Below are 13,828 nucleotides of genomic sequence, written 5' to 3' on the forward strand. Positions count from 1 at the left end.
TTTTTTTTTTAAGATTTTATTTATTTATTTGTCAGAGAGAGAGAGAGAGAGAGAGCACAGGCAGATAGAGCGGCAGGCAGAGGCAGAGCGAGAAGCAGGCTCCCCGCTGAGCAAGGAGCCCGATGTGGGACTCGATCCCAGGACTCGGGGATCATGACCTGAGCCGAAGGCAGCCGCTTAACCAACTGAGCCACCCAGGCGTCCCGAGATCTGGCTATTCTTAAAATTTGAGTTTCGTACGTGAATGAATGTCATCTCAGAATGTTAGTCCCTTATGAACTTAAATTTACTTCATTCTATAGACAGTTTTAGAATTGTTAGATGTTTATGCTTGAAATCTTACCTCAAAATTTCAATTCCTCATCTAGTTTCCTATTGCCCCATTGGTTGCTTCCTCAGAAGATATAGATAGGGCACGTATCACAAAGATGAACCAAATCCTTATCCTGGTATCTAATCCTGATTAAGTTAGATCACATGCAGCCTGAAACCAAATAGGCCTGACTATTCCACATGTTTCTTTGCCTTCCATTCTGATTTAGCTTAGCAATTAAGATATGGACAGAGCCACAAGAGAGGGAAGAGGGTAAATCAGGAAGGGAAAGAAAATTGCCCTTTTTTCTTGAATGAAACCATCTATGAGAAAGAGAAACTAGGCCTCATTGTTTTGTTTTATTCTAGGTACATATTAGAGTGTTTACTTTTAGAAGGGGGAGTTAGAGGAGAAATTGTGCTTAGCAAATCACATTCACAAAGTTATTTTTTAAGCTGGTTAATTGAAATTTGGAGTTCCTTTTCCTAAAGAAACAATGTTAGAATGATGGCTTCCTATTGGTCAACATGTTAGGATGTGCTTCCTATCTCATTTAACTTAAAACATTATCATTTAAAACTGTACCTCAAACCACCTGTGGTGAGGGACTTTTTTGTGCTTAATTTTCAATCTTTTATAGATTGATGTTTTTGTAAATATACTTACTGATCACAAGCTTGGAGGATGTTATGGCAACGTTAAATTTCTATAAAAGTGTTTTAAGTCTTACTCTTAGTTTCTTACTTATGGATTGGTAAAAGTTTCCTTAGTTACTTCAGTTTGCAGACTACATATTGAGTAACACTAATTTAAAATATTTTGGGGGGTAGATCAGTGCAAGATGTTTTTGGCATTTCAGAGTTGGAACTTAGAACCACATTTTCTTTTCTTTTCTTTTCTTTTTTTTTTTTTTAAAGATTTTATTTATTTGTTTGTCAGAGAGAGTGAGCACAGGCAGACAGAGTGGCAGGCAGAGGGAGAAGCAGGCTCCCTGCTGAGCAAGGAGCCCGATGTGGGACTCGATCCCAAGACGCTGGGATCATGACCTGAGCCAAAGGCAGCCGCTTAACCAGCTGAGCCACCAAGGCGTCCCAGAACATTATTTTCTATAAAAACAATCTAAATAACACTATAAGCACTACAGTGTAATGGGTCATGATCCCTGACCTTAAAAATCTGTTACTCTAGGAGCAATCGGCTGACTCATTGCATAGAGGATGTGACTCTTGATCTCAGGGTCATGAGTTTGAGCCCCATGTTGGACATAGAGTTTAAGAACAAGAAAATCTTGCTCTAGGAGGACATTGCTGTTCTTCTGAAAGTATGTTGAGTGCCATTCTGTAAGACACTGCTAGGTGCTAGGGAAACTGATGTAATAAAAAGATTGTCTCAAAAGGTAATATGTATGTGAAAAAAGAGTGACAAAAAAGTGGTATATACAAATACTTGAGATTAAGCTGTGATCATTAAGCTCTGGGATGGTTGGGGATTGGGGTCATTATAGAAGAGGGAAAGAGTACTTTGATGGATACTTTATTGTTTTATGTAAGCCTCACAATCTTAAGAGAGGTCATTTCCTCATCTTACAGATATCAGGTCACGGCTAATAACTGGAGCCAGAATTTAAACTTGGATTTTTCTGTTTACCATCCTGACCTGTTTATTCCTATATAGACTTTAGCAGAGATAAAAAGAAATGGAAGCTATATAACAGCAATTAGACAAAAGACTTGGCATTTGGGGACTCATTGGAATATTTGGGGAGAGGAATGATACATTCAGAATGGGGTTTTAAGAAAATTAACATGGCCTTGGTATGTACGTTTAAGTCATGCAACTAAGAATGGGATAAATTAGTTGTGACTAATGGATTATCTTCTAACATGGAAATTATAGAATATTCCTCTTTGTCTTCAGTTATGTTTTGGAGTTTTGCTAATTCTGGTTTGTAAGGTAACATTTATGGAACTATTTTTATAGGAGAACGCTAGTTATTTTTTAGTAAAATGGCACATAGATTTTGTAGATGGCAGATACACTTTTTAAAATCAGCTTTGGGTATAACTAACATTCAGTAAAATACACCCACCTTAAATATATAGTTAAGAGTTTTGACAAATGTATACACTTACATAACCATAACCATGATCAAGATGTAGAATGTTTCCATCATCATGAAAAATTCCTTTGGGCTTCTACAGTCTGTCCCCTTAATGTACTTTTTTTGAAGTATGAATTATATACAGTTAGATTCAGTCTCTTTGGTATATAGTTCTAAATTTGGACAACTATACATAGGTAACAACCACCACAGTCAAGATAAAGATTCCTAAAAATTTCCTCATGTCCGTTTAATGGTCCACCCTCCTTTTTCCCACTCCTTATGTGTTTTCAAAATATATCTGATTCATGTCTGAAAGTAATATACATGAATTACCTGTTTTCAAGAATCCCATTGTGTACCATTTTTATTTTGTTAATACTTAAGTTATAGTTGTTATTCTTCATTTTCTCTCATATTTATGCTTTCAGAACTCTGGTTGTACCCTTCATAGTCATTTTGTCCTCTGCTGATATTCTGACATACTTTTCTTAGTACTGTTCTGGAAATGCCCTTTGAGAACCTCCACTCTGTAGTTTTTTGTTTTGGTTGGTTTAGGGTTTTTTTTTGTTGTTGTTGTTGTTTTTTAGGATTTTATTTATTTGTCAGAGTGAGAGAGAGAGAGAAAGAGCACAAGCAGGGGAGAGCGGGAGAAGGAGAAGCACACTCCCGCTGAGCAGGGAGCCCGATGCAGGACTCAATCCTAGGACCCCCTAGATCAAGACCTGAGCCTAAGGCAGTTGCTTAACCAACTGAGCCACCCAGGCGCCCCCACCCTGTAGAATTTTAGCATACAGTTTCATGGCTTACTTCAGTAAGAAGATAGAGGCATTCTCACATCTTCTGTTGAAGGATCACTGTCCTCTTACTTCTCTAAGAAAGACGAATCCTGGGCAGAGTTATAAAGCTAACTTCTTTATAATATGTCCTTGTTTTCAGTCATTACTTGCTCCTTAAAACTCTCTGGCCTCAATGTCTTTTTATAACTCTTCGCCTCTGATTATAAGAATGACTAGAATGTCACCTTACTGCCTTTTACACTAGTCCATTTTTTTGGTAAGGAATCAGTATTGCTTCCATTCCCCCAACATCTGTTCTGTCTGGCCCTCTATAATCTGGTGTCTATCACATGACGAAAACTGTGTTCTAGAAAGTTTTGAATGGCTTCTGATTAACTGATTGCTCTCTTGTGCAGTTTAAAGGTACTACAGAAACCTATGAATGTTTTTGTTTATTCTGTCTTATCTTAATAGTTTTTCTGTTGTTAGTTGATAACTTTCAAAAGGATCAGTATAATTTGTTTCCTTTTCTATTGCTTCTAAAAGTAAATGAGAATGACGTGTTGAAACAATAAATTACAAATCTATAGCAGATCTATAATTGTATATTTTACCCCTAATGGAAGAAGAAAGTGATGGTTCTGTTTGATTTGTTAGGAGATTGAATTTCCATAGCTTTAAAATATTCAGATACTTTTGCATGAACTCAGCTGTCCTTATCAGAATTTTCTTTTCAGGGGTGGGAGGGGAAATGTGTCCATATTTTATAGGTAGAGTACTAAAGCACAGTAAATACTCTTGCCCCTCATTTGGTAATCTGTTTTTTTTCTGATGTACTCCTTTGGTGTTTTTGTGTGTTGTTTTATGTTGGGTTGTTTTGTTTTTATGTACATAGACAATGTGTAGAGTCATGGGCTTGCACAGTTAAGAATAAGAAAATCAAACATTATAAATTAGCTGAAGTAACTTTGATTTCGGTGTTACTTTTTTAAAGTTTAGGGCTATTTTTATTATAGCGCATTAAAGTGATAAACTTTTGGTTTGTTTTTTAGCTTGTCAGCCCATCTGCAGCTTACATTTACTGGTTTCTTCCACAAAAATGGTATGTACTTAAAGTAAATACATTGGCATTCTAACAATAAAACACTTTAGTGAATGTAAAAAAAGAAATTATTTTGTGTGTGTGTGTGTAAATTTATAAAATTATAACTTTGTGGAAGAAAGGTTGATTCTGATAATTCTGTTTCTTTAGTTGACTTGTCCAGCAGTTTCAGTTACTGCTTTATGTGGTCAATGGTGGGATGTGGAAGATGTAACTTGTACCTATTTAAACTTTAAAAGTAAGAAATTCTTAAATTTTGTGTGTATAGAAATGTTTTGGCAATTTGTTTAAAATCTGTATACCTGGACGAAGACTTGGATCTAGTAGGATTTTGATATAGTTAGGAGTCTGCATTTTAATAAAGCACCAAGATGATTCAGAAATAGGTTGTTTGAGGAACAGATTTTTAAAAACTGGCTTAAAAGCTTTGGTAGGTAGACCGTATATATAAAATCCTGTTCATAGCCTGGTTTCCTTATTGCTTCCTGCTAGCCATTTAAGTTTTAAGTAGATTTTGAAATTGTTAAAATTATTCAGTTGTGTGTAATCATTCTTAAAGGTAAATGTTTCTGTATGTGGCTTATATCTAAAATGAAATTCCAGTTCTTATCTCTAAAAAACCATACTTGTTAGGACACTAACTGTTGATATTAAAAAAAAAACAACAACTATATAACATTATCTTACTCAATTTAGAGCCATCATCTTCCTAGAGATTATAACTAGAAAATAATGGGAAAATCTTCAATTAAATTTCTTAAGTTTTACTATTTTTTATTTCCAATATTTTTTGGACTTTAAATTGTTTTAGAACCTGAACTAGGTGAAGAGTGCCCTGAGTAGAATCCTTTCTGTGTGAACGTTTTTAGTTGATGCTATTGCATTGTGTTTTTTTTCACATTAATAAAACAATAGAAACAACCACTGCTACCAAAGGGATATATCAATATTTTAGATATTTTACAAAGAAAAGTATATAGTCTTAAATGTACTTCATTAAAAGAGGTAAAAGCATGCTAGGTAAAGTTTCAGTTGGTTTCAAATTGAGTAAAATGCTGCTTGAGTTAATCCATCTTTATTGTGTAATGGAATGACATCTTTTTAAGAAACATGTCAAGGTGATCATCTTTGGTATTGTTTAGTAAGAAACAAAGTTTAATAATAATATAGTTATATTAGAATAGTTTGATAACTAAGTCAGGTTTTTTATGTAAGTAGATTGAAATCTGGTCATAGCTCTGTTAACTACTGTAACTTTACTTCTGGCTTTGCCTTAGATCTGATCCATTTTTATATAGAAGTAAACTGAGTAGCATTTTTATGTTTTTTCCTTAATTACTTATAACCGTCTTATAGAGTCCTTATTTCTAATCATTCTTTATACTTGGTTTTCTGTTGTACTTTTAAAGTACATGGCAGGCGAGAATTCTACCACTGAACCACCAATGCTAAAGTACATGGACTCTAATACTTTAAAGCTTATAGTTTGAATTTTATAGGTTTGTTAGCCCTTTGTTCCCAGGGACATACATAAAATATATGTAAGTTATCCATAACTGAAATAGATGATGGATATTAATGAATATTTACTAATTAATACTGTTACTTGATTAATATTTAAGTTTAATTAATTTTACTTGAATTAGTTTAAATTCATTGGATTAAACTTTTTTCCTGTCTACATGACAAAATACATAGAGTTCAGAATTGCTCAGAATCACTTGAAGTTTTTTTTTCTTGATGTTACTGAGGTAAATGAGAAAGTAAACTCTGTTGATACTTCTGTTTCCAGAAAATAATTTCCCATTATAACTTTGAAAATTAGTGGAAGTTGGGAAGAAGCAGCTATATTGCCTCTCTTGTCTAATCAAGGTATATTTGTAGTTTTTTTTTTAAATAATATTTTTAAGAAATCAAGATAGAAAACCAACATCAAGATCCCTAAAATCTGATTATTTTTTCCTTTTGTTTTTAAATGAAGACTTTTGTTTAGCTATTACTACTTGAAACTGCTTAGAATGAATACACAAAGATTATTAGGGTACTATTTTCATGGTGATTATGGTTTGGAGAGCATTTTTGTTACTGCATTTTAAACACTGAATTTTTTTTTTCCGTATTAAAGTTTTTTTACTTTGAAAGTTTACAACTTTCAAAGAGACTGATTGAAATGTATCTTATGTACACACCCTACATAAGAATGCTTTTAAGTAGAAAAAAGCATTGTGCAAAATCTCAGAAGGAAAATTATTTTTATGTTTGTAGATTCATCTGTTGTTGTAGTTCTGTATATTATTGAAACCTAGTAATGATTGATTAAATAGTTTGAACTATTAATGCCTCTGGGATTAAAGACAAGTAAGTTATAGAGAAGTATTCAAGAACCTTAATTTGCAAAAGCCTTTGTCAGTTAATTGATACAGAGAATATAAACAATTATTTAAAATTAAAATCCCTGAACTTTGTAAACCGAGAGAGATTCCCCTAAGTAGTAAATAATATCCTAAATTTAGCTATCCTGCTCAGGCTTTAGAGAAATTCTAGGGAAAAAGTAAAAAACTAGCTATCTTTCTTGTGAAATGATAATATAATTGTTTGTATAACTTTTACATATGAAATCCATTATTTTAATCCTTTGATCACAAGTCCTAGTCAAATCCAAGAACTTTTTGGTTTGCTATTGCTGTGCATTCAAAATAAAACATATAGTACTAACTAGTTCAATTTAAGTATATCTTTAAGTAATTTTTCTATTAATAGATTGTGGGAGAAGGAAAAAAATTTAAAATGTTTGTGTGTGGTTGTCTCTTGAATATTTCATTTGTGTTTTCTGCCAAGAAGCTTTAACTGTATTTGTCAAAAATACTTTTGACTAGCAGTTTATTATATTCTTTTTATCATAAATGTTAAATCTTTATATCCATATAATCAGTAAATGTTTTAGCATTAATTAAAATAATTGAACCATCTTATTTGAATCAAAAGAAAATCACAGTATTATATGAAGGTAATTATAGTTATATTGTGAAAAGTTTGTTTAAATGACTTTATATATAAAGGGTTTTAAAGAGTTTGCTACAAATTCGAACTGATTTTGGGGCAAAAAATGAGTAAACTTCTGGGAAATCTTTATTATGGGAAGTCTTTTTGTCTGAAATTCCCAGACTTCTTAGGAAAATGAGTATGGTATTTATGTTTTTAAACAAAAACATTTTAAAGTATTGATTTTCTATTTAGATAAGCCATCACAAAACTCAGAAAATGAACAAAATTCTGTTACCTTGGAAGTCCTGCTTGTGAAAGTTTGCCACAAAAAAAGAAAGGTAACATATGACACAATATTGGTAGATTATGTGGAATAATTTTTTAATTGAGTATGTTCATGCATATATATTGTGCTTTTAAACTTTGAAAGCTTTTCCTTTTTTTTTTTTTTTTTTTTTTTTAAGAGAGAGAGCATGTCGGGGTGGGGGTGGGAGGAGAGTCCCAAGCCTACTCTGTGATACAAGCACGGAGGGCAGAGCCCAAGGTGGGGCTCAATCCCACATCCCCGAGATCACAACCTGAATTGAAACCAAGAGTCGGATGCACAACCGACTGTGCCACTGAGGTACCCCATACCTTGAAAGCTTTTAAAGATGTTGATGGCTGAATTAGAAAAATGATAACCTTTTTTGCCAACCTCCTAGATCTTAATGTTTTTTTCTGGGCAGCTGAGGTAGCTGCATTAAACTTTCTGCTATAGGAGTTTGACAGTGAAGGGAAGAAGCTATATTTTAGCATCTTAGGACATAAAATCAGATGCTTCCCTATTACTTTGATCTCTTAGCTTTTTAGCAGTTTGTACGAATTGGAATTTAAATAAGGGCTGTGAGAGTTTTTCCCAAAAGGATTACCTCTTGTAACACTACTCTCGAGCAAAAAAATTCTGTTGCCAGTGTTATTGGCCACTGATCTATTAATACATTGCCTCAAATTTCTATTTATAAGGTGAAATCATTCACCACAGAAACACATGTTAGGATGGTTAAATTTTCTCAGCAACCAGTACTTTTAGTAGCCTCAAGATCTTGCGTATTTTAGGATTAGGAATGACCTGTATAGAGATTCCTGTTTTGACGTTCTTCCAAAATCATAATAAGGTGACACAGGACTTGAGCACTACTAAAGCACTCATACGGAGTGGACTAAGGTGATTAGGAGACGACAGTTTAAGTATATATTCAAAACTTCAAAGTTAAGAAATACCATTCTCCCTCCCATGCAATCCCCATATGCATGATAAACAGTGATGTGAACATTCTTGAAGATGCAGGCAAAAAAATGTGAATACAATTGTAGTGTCCTTTTTGTGTTTCAAAAAATAATAGATGTAAACATTTGCTTAGAAGGATATACACAACCAACTAGCTAATATTAGTCATCTCTGGAGTATAGGACCTGGAGGAGGTGGGGGAAACTTAAATATTTCTCATTTTATACTCTTGTAGAGTAGAATTTTTTGTTAGAATAAGAATGTATTTGGTTTTCAAAAAGAAGCTACTATCTTGTTATAAAGATCTTTTATGTCTTCCAATTTTTCAGCTATTTAAGCATAACTCCAGTTATATAATTTCTACAGAATATTATTCATAAGATGAACAATATTGCTCCTATTAAGCAACATTTAAATACATGGATTTAATACTTTGTAACATTGACAGTGGTGTTTTTATAATTCTTTTTTCATTTCTAATGGTCCTATCAATTATTTTGTTAAAATAGAAAATTTAAGGGAAAAGATTATTAATTTATATGAGCTTAACATTTTAAGCATGGTTTTAATTCCATATGTCTAATTTGAAATTATTTCAGATCACCATCAGCTAAATATTTTATATACTGTATCATTATTTTCATTATATTGGAGAAATCCTCAGTTGTTAATATTTGGGATATAGCTGTTCCAAATTTTCTTTTTCCTTCATCACAATTTTCAGAAGTATGATTAGAATTTTAGCATGCCATTTGGTAATGATGTTTCCTATATCTGTGATTATAAGTTTTATTTTAATTCTTGTAATAATTGCATATGCATAAATAAGTATAATTTCATAATCTTTGCCTTTGCAGGATGTAAGTTGTCCAATAAGGCAAGTTCCTACAGGTAAAAAGCAGGTGCCTTTGAATCCTGATCTCAATCAAACAAAACCTGGAAATTTCCCGTCCCTTGCAGTTTCCAGTAATGAATTTGAACCTAGTAACAGCCATATGGTGAAGTCTTACTCATTGCTATTTAGAGTGACTCGTCCGGGAAGAAGAGAGTTTAATGGAATGATTAATGGAGAAACCAATGAAAATATTGGTAATTTTTATTTTAATAGTTTTATCTTAAACTTTGCTTTCCCAAGGAAGAAAATGGTGCAGAACTAGAATTAAATTGCATGCATTCTAAAAGCGTGAAATGACCTTTATTTGCAGATATTTTACAGTCTGATGAGATAATTAATTTTACGGTAGATTACCTTGGATTTTTAAATGGTTGGCTGTTGTGCTGTACTAGGTATTTAATCTGTAAAGGTCTCATTTTTACATGATGAAACATACTTCATGTAGTAAAAAAATATATAGTGAACACTGGATGGAGAAGACTGGTATTTCCCATTAGTCCCTCAGCAAACAAAACAATGAATTTATTCCTACCCCCCACACATGACATTTTATTGTGAAAAATTTCATATGTATATAACTGTCTAAAGAGTTTTATATAGTAAATATTTGTTTACCTACACTTATATTCTGTAATTAAGATTTTATTGTATTTGCTTATCACATATATCCCTCTATCTTCCCAGCTGAATCTACTTTTGAGGTAATCAATCAACCAGCACATAAGTGCCCGAAATACAAAGATCATTAAAATATTCAGTCCTGTCCTCCAGAAGTTCTCAAAAGCTGACCTAGCTTGCAGAGATAGATATAAATAATTGTAGCAAAATCATGAGTGGGATAATAGAGGTATATGTGAAATTCAGTGAGAGGCACCTTTGGGGAAATAATCTTTGAGTCTTGAAGTAGCCTTTGAATTTTAAAAGTAACCATAAGTGAGGATTTTTTCTCCTTGCCTAGTAAGGACATACACATATGGTAAAACATAAAATTGAAAAGTGTAAGTCTTAACATTATATCACAAATTAATTGTTATTTGTACCTGATTTAGGATTAGGGACCATATCATAAAAAAATACCTTTGTGTTTGAATATTTGACTCATAAGAAATGTTTGTGAAATTCAGATGTCAATGAAGAACTTCCAGCTAGAAGAAAACGAAATCGTGAAGATGGGGAAAAGACATTTGTTGCACAAATGACAGTATTTGATAAAAACAGGTAATGTTGATGGACACCTGAGGCTCCCATAATGTTCTAGAAATGTTTTTATTCTGAAGGATAATATAGTGGTGTTGTTTTCTTTGCCTTTGTTTCTCTTTATTCCTTTTTTTTTTAAGATTTTATTTGACAAAGAGAGACACAGCAAGAGAGGGAACACAAGCAGGGGAAGTGGGAGAGGGAGAAGCAGGCTTCCCACTGAGCAGGGAGCCTGACACGGGGTTCGATCCCAGGACCCTGGGATCATGACCTGTGCCAAAGGCAGATGTTTAACGACTGAGCCACCTAGGTGCATGTTTCTCTTCATTCTTAAAAATGATAAAACAAGTTTGTAAATACTGAATTTTTCTCTTTGTCACATAGGAAGCAGTAAACATAGATGAGTTGCTATTTGAATGGCTCAGTTAAGATTATTAGGCATGTCACTTCTGAGTGTCTGCTCTTTGTCAGACACTGTTTTAGGCAGTGAAAAGGCATCGAAATCCCTGCCTTCATGGGGCTTACCTTCTAGTGGAAGAAATACACCACCACCCAAAAATTATACCAACTCACTATTGGAGAGTGCTGTGAAGAAAAAGAATAAATGGTTGTTTTATAGAGAAAGGTAGGTCTAGGAGAACGTAATATTTGAAAGAGACCTGAATGAAGTGGGCCCTGTGTAAATCTTGAGGTTATGTATTTACTTATAAAATTAAGGAAGAAATCTGTGTCGTCATCGTATGGCTCTGTGCATTTGGCACAGGGTAGCAAAGAATACCTGAATTTGTCATCATCTCTCCAGTTTTTTTTCCACTGGAGAGTGAAGCATCTCAGTGCTAGTAAAAAAATATTTAGGAGGCAAAGGCAGCATTCTTTTTTGACAGCATCAGAGAATGGAACCTGTAATGTGCTATGAGTTCTTGTTTCCAGCTGCTTGCTGGTAATTAACACAGTTCACTGTTAGGCATAGGGGAAAGTGGCAAGTAAAGCAATTAGTACATTCCTCCTACTCTTTAAAAAGTACTGAGTGTCGCCTGTTAGCCACCAAGTAAAGAAAGTTACAGGGCTTTTAATAGGAAAGCAAAGATGGCTAGGAATAATGCCATAAATGCTGGCTACTGTATTGCTGTATTGTCTTAGAATAAATCACTTAATATTACTATTCAAATATATCACTTTATATTAAACCAAGATAGTGTCTTTTTAAAGTCAGAAATTTGTAGGTTAGAGATTAACATGGGAAATAATAGAAACATGTTTTAGGAAATTGTTGTTACGTCTAAGGGAGAAAAACTAGGACATGACACTGCGCTTCATTGGTGTTGGTCAGTGTTCTGTTTTAGGCAGCATTGGGATGGGTGTTGTGTTCTTTTTAAAAATTATTTCTGCCTTACACGTGTATTAAGCTATCCCTTGTACGTATGAAATACTGCTTTCTATTTAATGAGTAAAGGTACCAAGTAGAAACCATGGGAGAATTTTCCCCCAATTATTTTGAAAATTTCTAAACCATAAAAAAGTTGAACAATATAGAAAAATCATTAATACCCACATACCCTCACCTAGAATTCATCAGTCACTCATTAACATTTTATCACATTTGCTTTATTTGTGAGTGTGTATTTTATTCTTGTGCTTAACCATTTGAAAGTTGACACTACTTCATTCCTCACTCCTAAACATTTCAGTGTATGTATCCTAAAAACAAGGACGTCCTTCATAACCACAATACACCTGTGATACTCAGTAACTTTAATGTAACACAACAAATACTATCCCCAGTTGACCACAAAAACGCTTCTTGTAGCTGTCCCACCCCTACCCCAAGGGTTGCAATCTGTGGGAAGTTGCCATATCTGTTCAGTCTTCTTCTGTTTGGGATAGTTCTCCAACCCTTTGTTTTCTCTTTTTGCCTTTTGTGACACTTTTCAATGTTGTTAATTATAATTCGTATATTGCCCTTTTTTTACATTGAAGTATAGTTGACACATGATTGTACTTTCAGGTGTACAACATAGTGTTTCCAACAATCCATACATTTTGCCATGCTCACCACAAGTGTAGTCAACCATAGAAAGTTATTACAGTATTATTCATTGCGTTCCGTATGTCGTAGTTCTCATCTCTCTGACCTACTTATTTTATAACTGGAAATTTTCACTTCCTAATCCCCTTCACCTATTTTGCTTATCCCCCACACTCCTCCCCTCTGGCAATTGCTAGTTTATTTTCTGTATTTATGAGTCTGTCTTTCTCTTTTCGTTATTATTTGTGAAACTTTTTAATACAGACTTTAGTTTTCCAAAATGTCTATCAGTTTATGATTAGATTCAGGTTAAACATTTTGGGAAGGATACACTGAATTGTGATGTATTCTCTGTATACATCACAGATGCAGGTAAAATTAGGTTTGATCACTTGGTTAAGGTGGTGTTCACAGTATTTCACCATTGTAATGATATCTTTTCCCTTTAAATTAATTAATACGTCATCTCTGGTAATCTCACTTTCAACTGGGTAAATGTGCATTTTCTCCCCAACAACCTTCCATCCAATAGTGTAGCATCCATCAATGATTCTTGTTTGAAAAAATTTTCCTATGGCAGTTGCCAAAATGTTAAACATTCCATCATTTCTTCCATGTTTACAGGCATTTTGTCTATAAAATAGAAGAACATTCCTCAACTCATTTTTTATCGGTATTTTAATCAGTATTTCTTCTTAATCAAATAACAGATGCCATTTTTATTCATTCTGCTTTAATCTACTCATGTTGTCACTCATTTTAATGCTCAAGTTGTCTCAGACTTACTCAGGAGGAGCCCCTCTAAATAGGGTCCTCTTTGGCTTTTTTACTTAACTTTTATTTATTGTTTGTTTTTCCTTATTTTCTGAATAGTAAGATATCCCAGGCTTTCATTTTCCTTCTTCTACTTCTACTCTGGAATTGGCCATTTCTTCAGAGTCTTGATTCCTTTTTTTTTTTTTTTTTTTTTAAAGATTCTATTTATTTGAGAGAGAGCAAGCGTGCATGAGTGGGAACGAGGGGAGTGTCAAGTAGGCTCTGCTCAGTGCAGAGCCAGACATGGGGTTGGGCTTGATCTCATGACCCTCAGATCATGACCTGAGCCGAAACGAGGAATCAGATGCTTAAGCCAGAAGGGCCCCCAACCTCCTACCTCCTCC

General features: G+C 33.7%; 1 protein-coding gene across 2 annotated transcripts in view; it reads left to right on the plus strand.

Annotated features, from left to right (window-relative positions):
- Positions 1–13,828, plus strand: part of SUZ12 (SUZ12 polycomb repressive complex 2 subunit) — a 43,019-nt gene that overhangs the window by 13,602 nt on the left and 15,589 nt on the right. For both annotated transcript variants that reach the window (XM_032845438.1, XM_032845439.1), the window contains 4 exons: positions 4,246–4,295; positions 7,533–7,618; positions 9,408–9,639; positions 10,570–10,663. In XM_032845438.1, the coding sequence (XP_032701329.1) occupies positions 4,246–4,295; positions 7,533–7,618; positions 9,408–9,639; positions 10,570–10,663 (462 nt within the window). The remainder of the gene's footprint in view (positions 1–4,245; positions 4,296–7,532; positions 7,619–9,407; positions 9,640–10,569; positions 10,664–13,828) is intronic.

This window comes from Lontra canadensis, unplaced genomic scaffold (assembly GCF_010015895.1).
Source record: "Lontra canadensis isolate GAN:19392208 unplaced genomic scaffold, GSC_riverotter_1.0 scaffold163, whole genome shotgun sequence".
In the NCBI taxonomy this organism is placed as follows: Eukaryota; Metazoa; Chordata; class Mammalia; order Carnivora; family Mustelidae; genus Lontra; species Lontra canadensis.